General features: G+C 38.9%; 2 protein-coding genes across 4 annotated transcripts; both read right to left on the bottom strand.

Annotated features, from left to right (window-relative positions):
* Positions 1–1527: 1527 nt before the first annotated feature.
* loxl5a (lysyl oxidase-like 5a) lies at positions 1528–9024 on the bottom strand. 2 transcript variants are annotated; one of them, XM_077607897.1, is made up of 7 exons: positions 5314–6155; positions 4396–4504; positions 3382–3519; positions 2373–2529; positions 2182–2277; positions 1996–2111; positions 1528–1799 (listed from the first exon to the last, which is right to left on the bottom strand). In XM_077607897.1, the coding sequence occupies exons 1-7, from the start codon at positions 6029–6031 to the stop codon at positions 1793–1795; spliced, it is 1341 nt and encodes a 446-aa protein (XP_077464023.1). In that variant the 5' UTR covers positions 6032–6155; the 3' UTR covers positions 1528–1792. The 2 variants fall into 2 exon arrangements, with proteins under 2 accessions (XP_077464023.1, XP_077464024.1); XM_077607898.1 differs by lacking the exon at positions 5314–6155 and adding an exon at positions 8895–9024 and having other exon boundaries at positions 1529–1799.
* Positions 9025–9885: 861 nt separating this feature from the next.
* Positions 9886–13324, bottom strand: mibp (muscle-specific beta 1 integrin binding protein). Of its 2 annotated transcripts, XM_077607899.1 has the most exons (8): positions 13134–13324; positions 12094–12184; positions 11271–11319; positions 10928–11102; positions 10595–10666; positions 10409–10515; positions 10236–10321; positions 9886–10137 (listed from the first exon to the last, which is right to left on the bottom strand). In XM_077607899.1, exons 1-7 carry the CDS (start codon positions 13157–13159, stop codon positions 10236–10238), a joined length of 606 nt encoding a protein of 201 aa, XP_077464025.1. In that variant the 5' UTR covers positions 13160–13324; the 3' UTR covers positions 9886–10137. The 2 variants fall into 2 exon arrangements, with proteins under 2 accessions (XP_077464025.1, XP_077464026.1); XM_077607900.1 differs by lacking the exon at positions 11271–11319 and having other exon boundaries at positions 13134–13323.
* Between the last annotated feature and the right edge of the window lie 1423 nt (positions 13325–14747).

Genomic DNA, 14747 nt, shown 5'->3' with positions numbered 1-14747 from the left:
ATTGCTCGCTATGGGCACACACCAGTATCACACCTGCCATAAGCAGATGTATGTCTACTACACATAAATGATTTAGTAATAATAAAAAGTAATGATTAATATCTATGAATGGGCGGGCCGGCGGATGAGTGGTTCGCGCGTCGGCCTCACAGATAAAAAATAAAAAATAAAAAAAAATAAAAAAGGGATTTTATTTTGTGCGCTCCATATGATTTGTTGTGCGCAGAGAAGACGAGAGTAGTGCGCAATTGCGCACGCACGCAGCTTAGAGGGAACATTGGTTAAGGTATCACTGTACGGTATATTCACCACCGCATAAATGTTTTAATGTCAATGTTTAAAATGTGAAAGGAAGCAAGAGTGGACTTCCGAGGTTCATTTTATGTCACCGTTGCTTCTGTTGGCTCTGACGCTTGTTGACTGCGAGCTTCTCACAAACGTCAAGATAGGAACGGCGTGCTGACGTACTTTTTTCGCAGGGCCGCTTTCCCTCTTGGCCTGGGTACCTGTGAAATGTCTCTCCTCCCTGTCATTTGGGCTGGAGAAGGAATGCTCACGGCCAGCAAGCCCAACACGACCAACTGGCCTCGGCAAAATGTCCGTTAGGGGTGAAGGGCCGCTGCCTTTCAAATGCACGTCGTGGAAAACTTCCAGAAGGGAAACGAGATTGGAATCAGGGTCTTGTTTCGTAACCATATGATGTCCCACAGAGCCAAAATTTCAAACTGTGAGAGTTAAAGAGCCACGGTTTTCGCCAAACGCACCATAAAAAGATCCAATCTGCCAAATTATTTAAAAAAATATCATTTATTATTTGTTTTTAATGGGTTGTGATGAATTTGAGTGTGTTTTAAGAGATAATAAAAATAAGACAAACATGAAACGAATATATAAAATATGATAAAAAGCATACATTTTGGCAGGGAGCCGCATGTGGCTCGAGAGCTCTTTACACCTTTGCCGCAGTTTGCAAATAGAGCACTATTCTGTATTTTAAAAAATAGTGATAATCCAAGGTAGAATAACAATCTGGTTCAGTGAAGACGACTTTTTCTACTTTACTGAAGCCAAACCGAACAAAAAATATACTACAATTTGTTTAAGTACAAGAGTTAGGTGTTTTTACTATTAATTATATACACAATTCAACTTATATTTGCGTCATAACACCCACCACAAACCATGATTGCAATTGGCTGGTGTCTGATGAGCAGTTTTCAAGTCAGGCTTCATAACACCAACAAACGTAAACAAAATAATTGGAATAAAATGGATGGACTTACTTTACTGTTGTTACCTTTCTATTATGTATATATGATCATTAATATTCTATCAGTCGTGTATCTTTAGGGTGAATGTGAATATAAAGGGAGAATAGTTCGAAACACATCACTGCTTGTTAGTAAAGTTCTCATTTATCGTTGGGTCAAGACTACGTGAGACTTTTCTGTGAGAAATATTAGGACATAAAAAAGACAAAAGAAGGGAGCATACAATTTCACTTTGTTAATTTATTTTATTAAATAATAACAGTTTAAACATTAAAATGCACTTCTATAAATACACACTTGTCAGAGGGAAATTGAGAAACATTTTAAATAATACAAGAAACATTTTTTTTAAATATCACAACGTTCATTTACATCTTTCGGTTTTCTCTCATAAAACAAAACAAAAACTGAACATTCTCATTAAAAAAAATATATATAAAATGAACTGTGGTAGTGAGATTGTAGCACTTTTTAGTAGAATTATTTCAGCTGCAGCATGTAAAGTAACTCAGTCACTCAGGTCAGCTCCTGTCAAAAACAAAACAAAATAAAACAACTAATATTAGATATTTTGATTTTGCACACTTTGAGAATGTGAAGAAACAGCCATTTCTGGCCACCATAAAAAAATTCAACTCTCTGCCTTGCACGGTTTGTACAAACGTAGCGAGAGAATCTTAACATACACACACACATCCATAAATCCGCTTTATAAGGAGCCTACTTTGTGATCCTGCAATTGGTCGCTTGCACGTAGCTTCCTGTGTACCGGATGTCGCACTTGGCCACGTTGTTGGAGAAATCCGACTCCTCGACAAGTTTATAGGGGTTTACAGTCACCTGAGAAAAAATGTGGGGAAACTTGAGGTGAAGTCACTGAATTTTGTCCGTCTGACTGAGTTTGTTTTACCTGGAGTGTGTAGTTTCCCGGCGGCACGTCAGTGATGTCGATCCACTGGCAGTCGATGTTGGCATGGTAGGTGTCAAAGCAACCAGGACTAAGCCCCTAAAGAGAGATTTAAAAAAATACTCCAGTACATTTGTGTTCGTACGTTATCCTACATAGAAAATGTGTCATTATGTCATCCTGTGGAAACCAACCTGTGTATGAGTCGTGCAGGCAAAGCGTCTTCGTATGCCACGCTCACATGACGTGTCCTCGAGACAGAAACTAGCCTTGTGTCCCTCAGCTACTTTGTGTCCATTGGAGGAATCCAGCAGGTCGTAGTTACTGAAAGCCTCCATGCTATGGTAATGCCTTCATACAAACCAACAATGAAAGTTTAAAAAAAAGATTTCCCGATTAGATAAAACACAAAGTAGCGGGACTACAAAATATGATTGGTTAGCAAGGGTGTCAGACTCGGGTTGGTTCGTGGGCCGCATTAACGTCAACTCGATTTTATGTGGGCCGGACCATTTTAGATATAATATTTAGATTTTTTTAATAAATGGATTAAGAGAACTGGATTAAAAGCCCAGAATATTCAGTTTTTTATAGATCTAAAACAATGTTTATCTTAGCTTTTTTTAAATATATTTTTAGATTTCACAAAATGATTTTTGAACGAAAAACAGAAAAAAATGATTAAAAAATTACAATTATTGATTTTAAAGGGGAAAAAATCAGGAAATTTAATATACATCTATACTCTTCATTTTAATTTGATCCTAAAACAGAAAGTCGGCACTCATGATTTACTTTTTCGGGCCGCACAAAATGATGCGGCGGGCCAGATTTGGCCCCGGGGCCACCACTTTGACACCTGTGGGTTAGAATGTCGGTCGGCCTCACAGTCTTGGGGCTGAGGGTTCGATCCCAGTTGGGTCCTCACTGTGTGGAGTTTGCATGTTTCCCCTCGGGCTTGCGTGGATTTTCTTCGGTTATTCCGTTTCCCTCCGACATCCCAAAAACACGCATGCTAGGCTAATTGTATGCTAAATTCTTGTTAGCTATGAGTGTGAATGGGAATGGTTGTGTGTCTAATCCCCCGCCTGGTGCCCAGTTAGCTGTAGATAGGCTCCAGCACCCCTGACCCTTGTGAGGATAAGCAGTTTGGAAAACGAATGAAGGAATGAAAAGCTATGAGCAAGTAAGATGTGAAATTACCGATGACAGCTGTGCCATTCCCACTCGTGCCTGGGCTTCTTTGGGAGAAAGTCCACTGTTCCTTGGTTCTTCACACGCTGGGGGAACCTGAGAAGAACCCTGTAATCCAGCTCACTCACCCTCGGGTCGTATGCGGACCTGCACAAAATACGATGCCAGTTAACACATATTGCATCATGTACGGTACATGAAGAGGAAAACCGTGGTTGAGTGGTTTGGAATGTAGCTTGTGACCTGTTTTATTGCATTTACTGTACGAGCCTTAACATTGCATATTTTTGTGATCATTTTACCCCTTGCATTCATTTGAAGAATCCTTTATTTTACTTGGTAAAGAATTATTCAAAGCGTGCCAGGTGGTGTGCAAATGGGCCAAAGGCTCGCACACGTCATAATGGTGTGCAACTCAAGCCAAGACATAATTTCCTCCCATACACAGGAGGGTAAAAATACAAATATTATGGATATTATGGAGTTTGACATATTGCTTTGTCGACTTTGTACAGAGACATCTTGCTACTTTACGCTTTGGTTATCGCTGCTTCACTACATCGCAGATTTTTTTCTGGGGAATAAATAAATAAATATATATATATATTTTTTTAACTTCAGTGCTGAGTCCTAGTAGCAAGCGGAGGGCAGGGGAGTGGCTTCCGCTTGCGAGTTTCAGTGTGGATTTTCACAATTTTATAAACTAGCAAAAAAAATGTAATTAACAAAAAAAATCCCCCAGGAAAAAAATGTGATGTAGTTGAAGCCGCGATATTCGAGGGATTACTGTGCACCAAGAGTTGGCTTATTTTTTAAATTTTTATTTTATTTATTTATGTTTTTAGTTCATAAAAATGTGAAAATCCACGTTGAAACTCGTAACCAGAAGCCATTCTTGCTACAAGGACTCAGCACTGAAGAAAATAATAATAATTTAAATAGGAGTGATCCTACTTCGCTGATTAGTGTAGAAACGGAAAGGGCTTGGATTGGAGAGTAGACTGTGTGATATGTGAAGCGCACCTAGACAGGCAGTTCTCCTCAGCGGCACAGTGGAGTGCAAACATTTGCACTTTCTGGATGTAGGATGCAGCTTGGATGTAGTAGGGGTCAGGAATCAAGTCTGGGAGACCTGTGCAGTAGAAAACCAGACATTTGAAGTCAAATCCGATCCAGTACAGGAGCAATTTCATCCAGCAGGTAACTTATTATGTCCATCCATGCACTGTTTGTATATATTCTTTTTGGCAAGATCTACCTGGAGTGATCTCACGTTACTCTGCAATTAAGTGCAATGACAATGAATGGCTATATTTTGTAGTATAATCGGTCAAATCTGAATTTTTTCAAAGAGGTAGGACATTGTATGTGATCATTTGTTTTTTGGTTAATTAATTTGTTGCTGGAAATGTAACATAAGTCATAATCCTTCTAGAACTGCAAACTAGTCATTAAGTCATCCGTCTCCTTTTTATATAATAATATGCTGTCATGTAAAGCATGATTACAGAATTTTGCCAAGAAGTATTAGTTCACGAACAATTCATAATTTTAGGCTGAGAATGACAGTCATTTTTAATATGTGAGAAATAAAAGGAAATAAATTCTCACTTTTGACCCAGTCAAGGACTAAAAAAAAGTAATAAATACTGATGCATAGTGGTGAGAAATGGGAAAACTAAAGGGTGGAAAAGGGAAAAATATATATATTGTAGTATCATACCTGTCAACCTCTGCCGATAACTGCCCTTATAAATGATTATGATTCCCCTTACAAACCCCCCAAAAACCTTACAAACACCGTACGACTCGTACGAGTCGTACGGTGTTTGTAAGGTTTTTGGGGGGTTTGTAAGGGGAATCATAATCATTTATAAGGGCAGTTATCGGCAGAGGTTGACAGGTAAGTAGTATAATGGCTTGTCACAGTGTGTGTCGCACCATTATGGAAGAAGCCAGTGCCGTGGCCCGGTCCCGGTAGAACTGGTCGCGCCGGGACCCTGTTCCTCTGGTCTGGGGGGTACACGTTATAGAAAACAGAGTTCCTGTGTTGATCACGTCGTGCCTCGCTCGCGTTCGTAGAGCGTATCGGATCAGTTCTCTGTTGAGTATAGTGAACTTCCACCACGTTTCTGGACAGGATCACCGGGGATTCCGTTGGTTCCGGTTCAGCTCTTCGCACACTGTTTGGAGTTTCCGTCCTGGGCCGAGGTGTCGATCTCCCAAATTTGGCTCTGCGTGTAAAAACCGTAGATGTTTGCGTTGGCGCGCTGGTGACCTCCAAGGATGGATTTTGTCCTTCTCCGGAAAACTCCTGAGGATCGGAGGACGCCGCCGCTCTGCGTGGTGACCACGGTTGGTCTCTTAGAAGCAAATTCTGAGCAGGACCACCCCGAGTTCTGGATGTTCTTCTGGTTGGAGTTGGGAGCTGTGCTCTGTTTAGGGTGGTCAACAGGAGCTGGGTTCGGCTTCTGGATGGAACGGGAGCTCGGTACTGGGTCCCCGTGCTCAGCAAGCTGAACACACGGCCGTTGTTTACCCACTGGAAGCGGTTTTTCCAAGGGTCTACTCGGGGGCGGGCAAGATGGCGATACTGGGCGCTACTCAGACGCACCAGAATATCCAGAAGGCAGAGCAGCAGGAAGGTCAACTTGTCCATCTGCGTCAAGGATGATTTTCTTCTGCTGCTACTTTCGAGGAGGCCCGCTACACTGATGCCCAAACGCGTAAGTGTAAGTGTGAGGGGGCTGGGAGAAGCCCCTTGTTATAAACACTGGAGCTATTCCGTCACAGCTCCGTGACACATTTTGGGCAAATGTTTGTCTTGAGAAGTTGGGACCATTATGAGTCACTTGACAGCACACAGTCAACAAGGGCAGACCTCCACTAAGGAAGCTCAGTGATTTAGAACGGGGGGTGGGTTGGGATTGGGGGGGGTTGCTACTCCAAAAAGGGTCCCATTTTAGATTTGCCAAGTTATTCATAGTAAAAAGCTCAAATTAAAATATTCGTTCTCAATTTCAAATGTAGTTTTACTATTGTAATATCCAATTAGAATTAAATTGTGCCCATGAGGCACATAAAATTAACCGGAAGATAAACAGGATGAAAATGACATGCATGAAAATGAATGGTACTTTTCTGGTAACCTCCATAAATGGTTTGTTTGTTGTTGTTATTTGTGCAGTTCTCTGCTTTATGTTGTTGACTACTTATTTATTATGATTTATTGATTATTTATTTGTCTGTTTGTTGTTATTTGTGCACTCCGTGCTGAAGCTTTAAATCTCATTATACTTGTATAATGACAATAAAAGCATTTAATTCAATTTTGTAATGGTTTTATTCAGTAATCTTTCTGTACAAGGAATGTGCGCCATCTTGCGGATGGGTTAGGGGGCTCACATTCAGTAGTATGTCAGACCTACATATGAAATAAACATTTTATGCATGGGGGAGTCTTTTATGTATTTTGTTAGTATGGTCGCTGTCCAATGTTCCACTTGAGAGTCAAATCTTCAAATTCCCTTAATAATTTGTTCGTGTGGTGAAATTTGACAGAACATGAACTTTAAAAAAAAAATCACATTGATATTAAGTGATGATTTTTTTTGAATTTTTCTGCAAATTATGGTGGAAATTTACTAGTAATAGTTAATATAATCTTTTAATAACATCTGAAATTTGATAGTCAACGAAAATGCTGAAATTGTACCTGCACCACAAACCACAATGCAGCATATTAAGCACATGATGGTAGTAAACGCCCACAAAATTTTGGAATTCAAACTGAAAGCCACATTAAACACAATATCCCATTGGGCTATTAAGTTATCATTATTATTATTGTAACCTCTAGGACTAAAAAGAGGTTGTGGAGCACATAAAATCCACAGTCCCCAAGAATAGGATTAGTGCGTGTCTAAATATACCCCCAAATGGCGACAAAAAGCGAGCGCTTCTAAACAATCCGCAAGTATAAATCCCCAAAGTGTGAGCAACATGAGTATTTGGACAGGTCCGAGCAGGGTTCAATCACACCTTGTGGACAGCCGGGCCTCGTGGTCTTCTGGAAGCGCATGAGTGCGATTCCTCCCCTACGTGGGATGCTTGCGGTTGGCCCATCTTGTACTCACGAGCAGACGTGATGTCTCCTGGCACGTCCCGTAAGGGGAGATGTGACACTGTCAATGAGTGACTGTCAAACTTGCTTTGGAGCTTAAAATGTTATGCTTGTCAGGTGGCCTGATAGAAAAGGAATTTGACTCCCAAAATGTCTGCGTCATTAATGTAGATCAGAGGTCACCAACTCTAGTCCACATTGGCACCTATTCGTGTGCGGTCGATTGGTCGCCGGTCTTTTGGTCGCCAGTCTTTTGGTCGCGACAAAACAAGGTAAAACAACACGGTCTACGCATCAATAAAAGCCAACAATGGCCCTGAGCAGTTTCACTGAGCGGACGTGTGAGTGTAGAAGAGTTTGTATGTACATGAGTCGTCCCCTTAGGAAGGGACGTCAGTCAGGGTCTTAACAAGTTCTCCAACAAAACACAATAAAAGTCTGGGAAATTTGGAGCTTTTCTTTAGCCTAATAATTAATAGGGCATTAAGTATGATTAAATAATAATTCACAAATTGTATTTAGGGAATTTGAGCAACGATTTAAATGGTAATTATCAATAACCTTCCGGGCAACCAAAAGACCGGCGACCAAACGACCGAGTACCCACCTATTCACTCCGGTACTCGGACGTTTCGTCGAAAGACATTTGGTCCCCGGACGTTTGGTAGAACGGACGTTTGGTCGAACGGACGTTTGGTCGCCGGGTTGTTACTGTTGAAACCAGCTCTCAAAATAATAATCATGAGAGAGAGAGAGTGTGAGTTTAATATCTAAATATCTAATATCAAAATATCAACAGTAAACTCTCTGTCATAATTTGACAGCGAGCGAACCCGGCGACCAAACGTCCGTTCTACCAAACGTCCGGTCGACCAAACGTCTTTCGACCAAACGTCCGGTCACGATTCAGTCTGTATTCCATTTAATTCGCCAGCGTTTATTCTCAGTAGTATTAAAATGACTGTATTCTTTTAGATATTGGCATGGATATCTTAATTCCACCTGGAAAACTGTCTAGACCAGGGGTGGGCAAACCGGTCCTGGAGGGCCGCTGTGGGTGCAAGTTTTTGTTCCAACCGATCCAGCACAGACATTTTGACCAATGAGATTTCTGTAGAAAACAAGAAGCACCTGACTTCAATCCACTGATTGCACTTGTAGGATACCAGATTGGTGAAAAGGTGACCTCTTTATAGGTTGGAATGAAAACCTGCACCCACTTGCAGCCCTTTGTGGAATAGTTTGCCCACCCCTGGTCTAGACTGGTGTTATTTTCACCGTTAAGCAGTGTGGAATAATAACATCATTGTGTTAATTGACATTCTCTTGTATAAGCCTTCATGTCTATTCTATTCGCAGGAGGACGCGCAGAAATAGGCTGCGACCTTCATGACTTTACCTTGTTGGAGTGTACTTGATGAGGGGATTGTAGCTGCGAACGTGCGCTAGTCTGCAGGTTTGCCTCACTCACACATCTGTCACTTTTAGCACAGGGAAGCCAAGCCAGCAGCTGTTCCGACCGCATCCACCTGTTAAGGCGTCACAACAATTCCCTCGTCAATCCATTTCCACGGCACAGGCATGTGTCACACTACAAAAAAGCCACAGATGATGTCAGGAATACTAAAGAGTGACGAAAGCAGACGAATATTTGAGGTTATATCCGGCAAAGGCAATGTTGACTTTACTGTCTACCCATTTGAAGTTAAACCAGACTCATTCAGGAATATACTTACTCCAGATAGTAGTTTTCTGCTAAATATACAATACATCAGTGTGGATATTAGACTTAGGTCTCAATAATTTTGTGAATTTTATGTCCCTGTGTTCTGCTTATACAATTACTTGGTTATAATTTCACCTTGACTCAAGTCAAACCACAGATCAGGTACTTTATTTAGCAGCAGTATGACCTTAAGAGTGGAAAATTAAGTTTCCCCACAAGGCATTCATGAAGTGAGGGTAGCCTAGTTTCATGAGGGCAATATTAGCACGTGCTTTATAACCTCACATGTTGGTGATCCTTTGTTAATATGCTAAATCTTGAGGCTCCCCTGTCGTGACCTAGTCTGGCATTCAATAGAGGTTTAACAAGGTGGTATTTCAGATCAGGAATTAAAAACAAGGGATTGTGGCATTTGAGAGGGAAAGTTTTCCCAAATAAGAGTCAAAGTGTAGGACAAAAAAATTGTGAGAACTTAATTGCAGTAAATCAGTGGAAGCTGGGGTACACCATCGTATCCAAACTGTGATAAAAATACATTCAAATCCCCCAATGCTTTAAAATTGCAGTATAATATGAAAGGATGTATCATTTTAATTTTTTCATCTTTGTACAAGACAAATGAGAACACACAATCCTATAAAAGCTAAAAAGATGAGTCAGATAATTGTTTTTTATCTCCACCATTAAGGATTTATTGTGCAAGAAGAATATGATTGGTCAACCTAATGCTCAATGTAAATTACTGACAACTCAGTCCAACAATTTCTTTGTGGCAAGAGAGGTAAAACTAACAAAAAGACACTGATAAATTAAAATACAATCTATTTACAAAAAACAAAAATATTCGTTAAAAAAAAAAGAATCCTTGGAACTATTTACAAATATATTTGTACACCACTGCAGAGCTGTCTTCATGCTGCAAGAAAACAAAAACAGAACATTAGATAAAAATAAAAAAACGTTTATTTTAAATCAATCCTGAACTTCCTTAAAGGAGTCGTAGAATTCACTCACCTATAAACGATTAAGAAGTTTGTTTTGAATGTCCTCATACACCTGCTTGTAGAGCTCATCTTTGCATTTCAGTCCATCCAGGTACTCTGCACAAGAAAAAAAAAATCTTAAAAAATAAATAAAATTGATAAAGTGATAAATAAGGAAAAAAGTATTTAGTAGGCCTTTTTTACCAATATCTAAGGAGCAGTCTTCCATCTCACTGCGGTGCTTGAGATACATCGGCCAAACGTGGCCATCAAACAAGCCGGGAGGGTCTGGTACCGTGTATTGTCTTGTACTAAATCAAATATTTGGTTTGACAGGTTATTGGGGGGGAAAAATACTCAAACGGTTCAAATGTAAACAAAACAAATCACCTTCTCCTCCTCTTGCACTCTTCGTAAGGAATTGAGATGTAATAGCACTTGTCAAAAACATCCAGCATCTGTCTGCAGGGACACGTGAAAAAGTGATTAACAACGCTTGACGTGTGTATCTACACCGTCACACACTCTTTATCGGTCCACTCATATTGCGCAGCGAGAGCGAGCCCCTTTCTGTTTAATTGCTTATCTCTTACTACAGGGACACGTACGTGAGAGGCACGCAGATAGATGCTAATTACCCACGTGCTCACGGCCTCAAATAACCCTTGGGTCAGTCATACACTCGTAAATAAATAGTTCCAACTCGTCAAATCATGTTCTTACGGGGAATTGTAGAGCAAAAAGCCCTCCACAATCAGGATGTGGGTTTGCTCATCTGGGTTGGCCACATCGGACGAAGACGTCAACAGGACACCGTGGGAACGTGCGAACTTCACTGGGTTCTCCATCCAGCCTTTGATGGTGTTAGTCATGGCCTCCATGTCCAAAGAAGTGATCACTATAGGGGAAGAAGCATTACAGATACAAATAGCGCAAAATTAGTTACAATGAAGGAAGCATTGTGGAGTATATGGTTTTTCTAGGTGGTCCCAAAAGAATGGGCTCTCTTTAGCAGTTTAATAATACAATGTCGTGGAGGGGCTGGCAATCTTCAGTGAGGTCTTACCATCCCATTGTCTAAAGCCGTCCTCCCCGACTTCTATCTGATCGGGTTTCTGAAATAACAGTCACCAATAAAACATTGCAGCAACCTCACAGCCATCTAAACACTTGAAGCGGGAGGAGGAAATACTTTGGCCATAATTAGTAAAGGAATGTGGGTCAAGCAAGTACAGTGTTCCTCCGCCTACATCTCACTTCTTTGCATATTACAATACAAGTAAAGTCTAATTTAGACGTCTGCAAAATAAATGTTACACCACGACAGGTATTGCAAGAATAAGAGGAACGATTGCTAATACTATTTGGACATGCAGATTTACTGTAAATTATAGACTAATTTCTATTAGCTCACCAGTTAGCATTACAGCTCAACTCACGGTCATAGCTTTCTAGCGCTTTCCTCATTCAGAGAGAAAGAGTCTTAAAACTTTTGAATGAGCGTGTATATGTAAATATTAAGGTAGCAGACTTTGGTTGGATTAATATATAATGTTTGGCTGAACATGTTTTTAAATATGCAGTGTCTTGTTTTTTTGATTTTTTTTTTAAATTACATTTTCACTTAACACTAGGAAATAGAAGTATGCATATAAAAAATATTGTGTATATTTAGATATTTTTATGGAGCATATCCCTATTCAAAATATATGAAGGTTCACTGTACAAGCTAATGAAAAAGTATGGCTGAAGCAATTATACTAACAAAGAGAAGCAGATGTTGGCATGCCATTTTGCAGAGGGAGCTCTTAATATTGCATGCATGCTATATTCAAAAGATTAAATAAAACAAAAACAAACTAATTATTTAACTCTCTGCCAAAACTCACCTTGAAAAAGTCATCCTGGTGAATGACACAGCAGTTAGGCAACGTCTTTATCAACCTATTAGTCAGGGTGGTTTTGCCACCATTAGTGACTCTGGAATAAAACAGGAAAAATTGTCATTGAAAAAATAAAATAAAATAAATTTCAACATTTATTATTTTAGTAGTTACCTGCATTTTCAGTTTATCAAAAAATGCCCCCAAAGAATAAAATATTCCTCTTTTTGTGAGTATTATGAAGAATCAATACACAGAATTTTGAACGGTTTTCATCTATAGAAAACAGGATGGGCTTTCTAAAAATATATTTTATATATTCCATTATTTTAACAGAAAACTGCTATCTTTAAATAAAATAATATTTATATATAATAAGTCATCCCCAAATTTCCACAAAAATGTGGCTGAAACAAGTGTAACAATCGTTAAATAAACAATCAAACAATAAATGGTCATGTAAACATGGCAGCTGAACATTATTTATTATTTAGTACCATTAATGCGCAAGGCAGGACATTTTATCTAGAAACCATTCGTTTAGGATGCATGTAAAATATAAATGAATGGAGACCATGGTTGAACTCAATAATTGCTTTGTGATTGTTGTTTACATCAAAAGGTAGAACGTCGTTTGTTTAAATCTCCCTCCATTTTCGAGGTGATTTCCGCGGTAAAATTTCAAATGTCCCGCTCATATCAAAGTGACAAATCATAAAACGACGAACGTGTCTAGAAGGCTCAGGAATGGTCCATTTACACGGCGGGAGGATGATAGCACTAATTAAAACACAATGGGGGTAAATACCAAATCAACCAAACAAACAAAACCCTTGTACGGTCTTATAATCACTTACCAAAAACATGGTACAGTCTTATAATCACTTACCAGCAACAGGAGACAGACTAAAACATTTTTTATCGTGGACGCAGAAATTTGTAACGCGTTGTAGGTCATTTAATAGCAGTGTTAGCAGGTCAAGTAGTTAAATTGAATTTTTAAAAAAAAGAAGCAAGGTTTGTAGTATATCGTTTTAAGGACTTACCCGCCAATTCCTATTACGTATTTCATCTTTGTTTCTTCCAGGTCTCCTTCAAGCAAATGAAGAAACACAACCTAAAAGGTAATAAACTCTTCTTCTTTCTGTAAGATGTGGTCTTTCAAGTCTACTGGCTCATTAAAGTCGAGTGCCAAGTGGTCATTTATATATCTTGACAAAAACGCCTGACGTCACTGCGTACGTAGGCAGCACTCGTGCCTCATTTTCTTTCCTATGGTAACCATGTCAGCCCCCCTCCATTCCTCGGCCAATCAGGTGACCGTACACCGGAAGTTCCAGCCAATCAAAACGTCACGTATTATTATATTTGGCTACACCTGCTCATATCGATCATCACGCTCAGTGCATTCTGTAATTTTCCTTCCCAACTGGTCCCGAAACTAAAATCCCTATTATACTGTTGAAATAAGAGATGAATTCAATAGTAATAATCCAAATGCATCCATAAAATTAAGATATTCTTTCATTATAATAGGGAAAATACATACCTGTCAACCTCTGCCGATAACTGCCCTTATAAATGATTATGATTCCCCTTACAAACCCCCCAAAAACCGTATATCTACGCATGCGCATGTCATCCTTTATTGATATTGCCGTACGCACCGCTAAAAAAATACATACGATTGAGGATAATTTTTGCTGGTATACCGTGACAATAGTAACAATCGATGACAGTAGCGTCGTTGGCTACCAGCCTACGAGACTATTTGGTAAAACGGTCTTGTTGAGATCGGTTTTCATAAATATTGGCGATTTTGTTTTTTTTTTGTTTTTTTTTATTTCCCCGTACAAAAGTCGGTGTACGGCGTACATGATTTGAAATGGTAAAAAAACGTATAAAATACGTATAAAACGTACAAGTTGACAGGTCTGAAAATAAAATATTTGAGCAGAAAATATAACAAAAACAGAAATATAGTATTAACAACCACCCGTTAAGTTTCCCACTTTATTAATGAAATACTGTACCATCAGTTAACTTTCACACTTAATTTAGTCAAATACTATACCAACTGCATCTTATCAATATTATAAAACATGTTACGTGAATTCCAATTAAATATATTAAAACTTATCTGAAATGCAAGAAAAATTTATCAATAATTTGATCCATTTATAGCAACATCTCTAACAAATTATCACAACAGTGAAAAAACAACATACTATATTCATATTATAGATTAGAGTATTGTCATCATTATAAATAATTTTATGAATTCATATAAATACAATAAATTAGTCTTTATTAATTAATGTATTTTATATGATACGGGGCCATGGGATTTCATCAAGATAGCAAGAAAACACTAAACAAAGTCATCCCTATTTGGTAAAAACATAAAATTTGGTGGTATGGATAATTTTCTCATTCCAATTTTCTAACTAAATATTAGAATTATTTGTTCATCTTCATCAAATTGATTCCCTTCTTTGCAAGTTAGAATATCATCAAAAGGTATTGAGTGTTCTTCTAATCTTGATGCATAAAGATCCAAATAGAAAACAAATATCTCCCGTTATAAATTTTAGCACACCTTTAACTGGAGTTTGCCTTCCTCCTTTAGGACGTTTCTATTTATGTCTGTGAAAATTCTG

The sequence above is a fragment of the Stigmatopora argus genome, chromosome 8, assembly GCF_051989625.1.
Source record: "Stigmatopora argus isolate UIUO_Sarg chromosome 8, RoL_Sarg_1.0, whole genome shotgun sequence".
Classification (NCBI taxonomy): Eukaryota; Metazoa; Chordata; class Actinopteri; order Syngnathiformes; family Syngnathidae; genus Stigmatopora; species Stigmatopora argus.
The sequence above is the reverse complement of the archived record's forward strand: the minus strand, read 5'-3'. Positions and strand labels throughout refer to the sequence as shown.

Bases quoted from the DNA above. Each gene is read 5' to 3' on its own strand.
- loxl5a (XM_077607897.1), bottom strand. From the start codon at position 6,031: ATGGACAAGTTGACCTTCCTGCTGCTCTGCCTTCTGGATATTCTGGTG. The intron at 2,530-3,381 runs GTAATTTCACAT...GTTTGTATGAAG, and splicing joins GAATGGCACAGCTGTCATCG to GCATTACCATAGCATGGAGG. The intron at 2,278-2,372 runs GTTGGTTTCCAC...ATCTCTCTTTAG, and splicing joins CCTGCACGACTCATACACAG to GGGCTTAGTCCTGGTTGCTT.
- mibp (XM_077607899.1), bottom strand. From the start codon at position 13,159: ATGAAATACGTAATAGGAATTGGCGG. The intron at 11,103-11,270 runs GTAAGACCTCAC...CTTCCCCTATAG, and splicing joins CGGCTTTAGACAATGGGATG to TGATCACTTCTTTGGACATG. The intron at 10,322-10,408 runs GTAAAAAAGGCC...TTTCTTGTGCAG, and splicing joins AGACTGCTCCTTAGATATTG to AGTACCTGGATGGACTGAAA.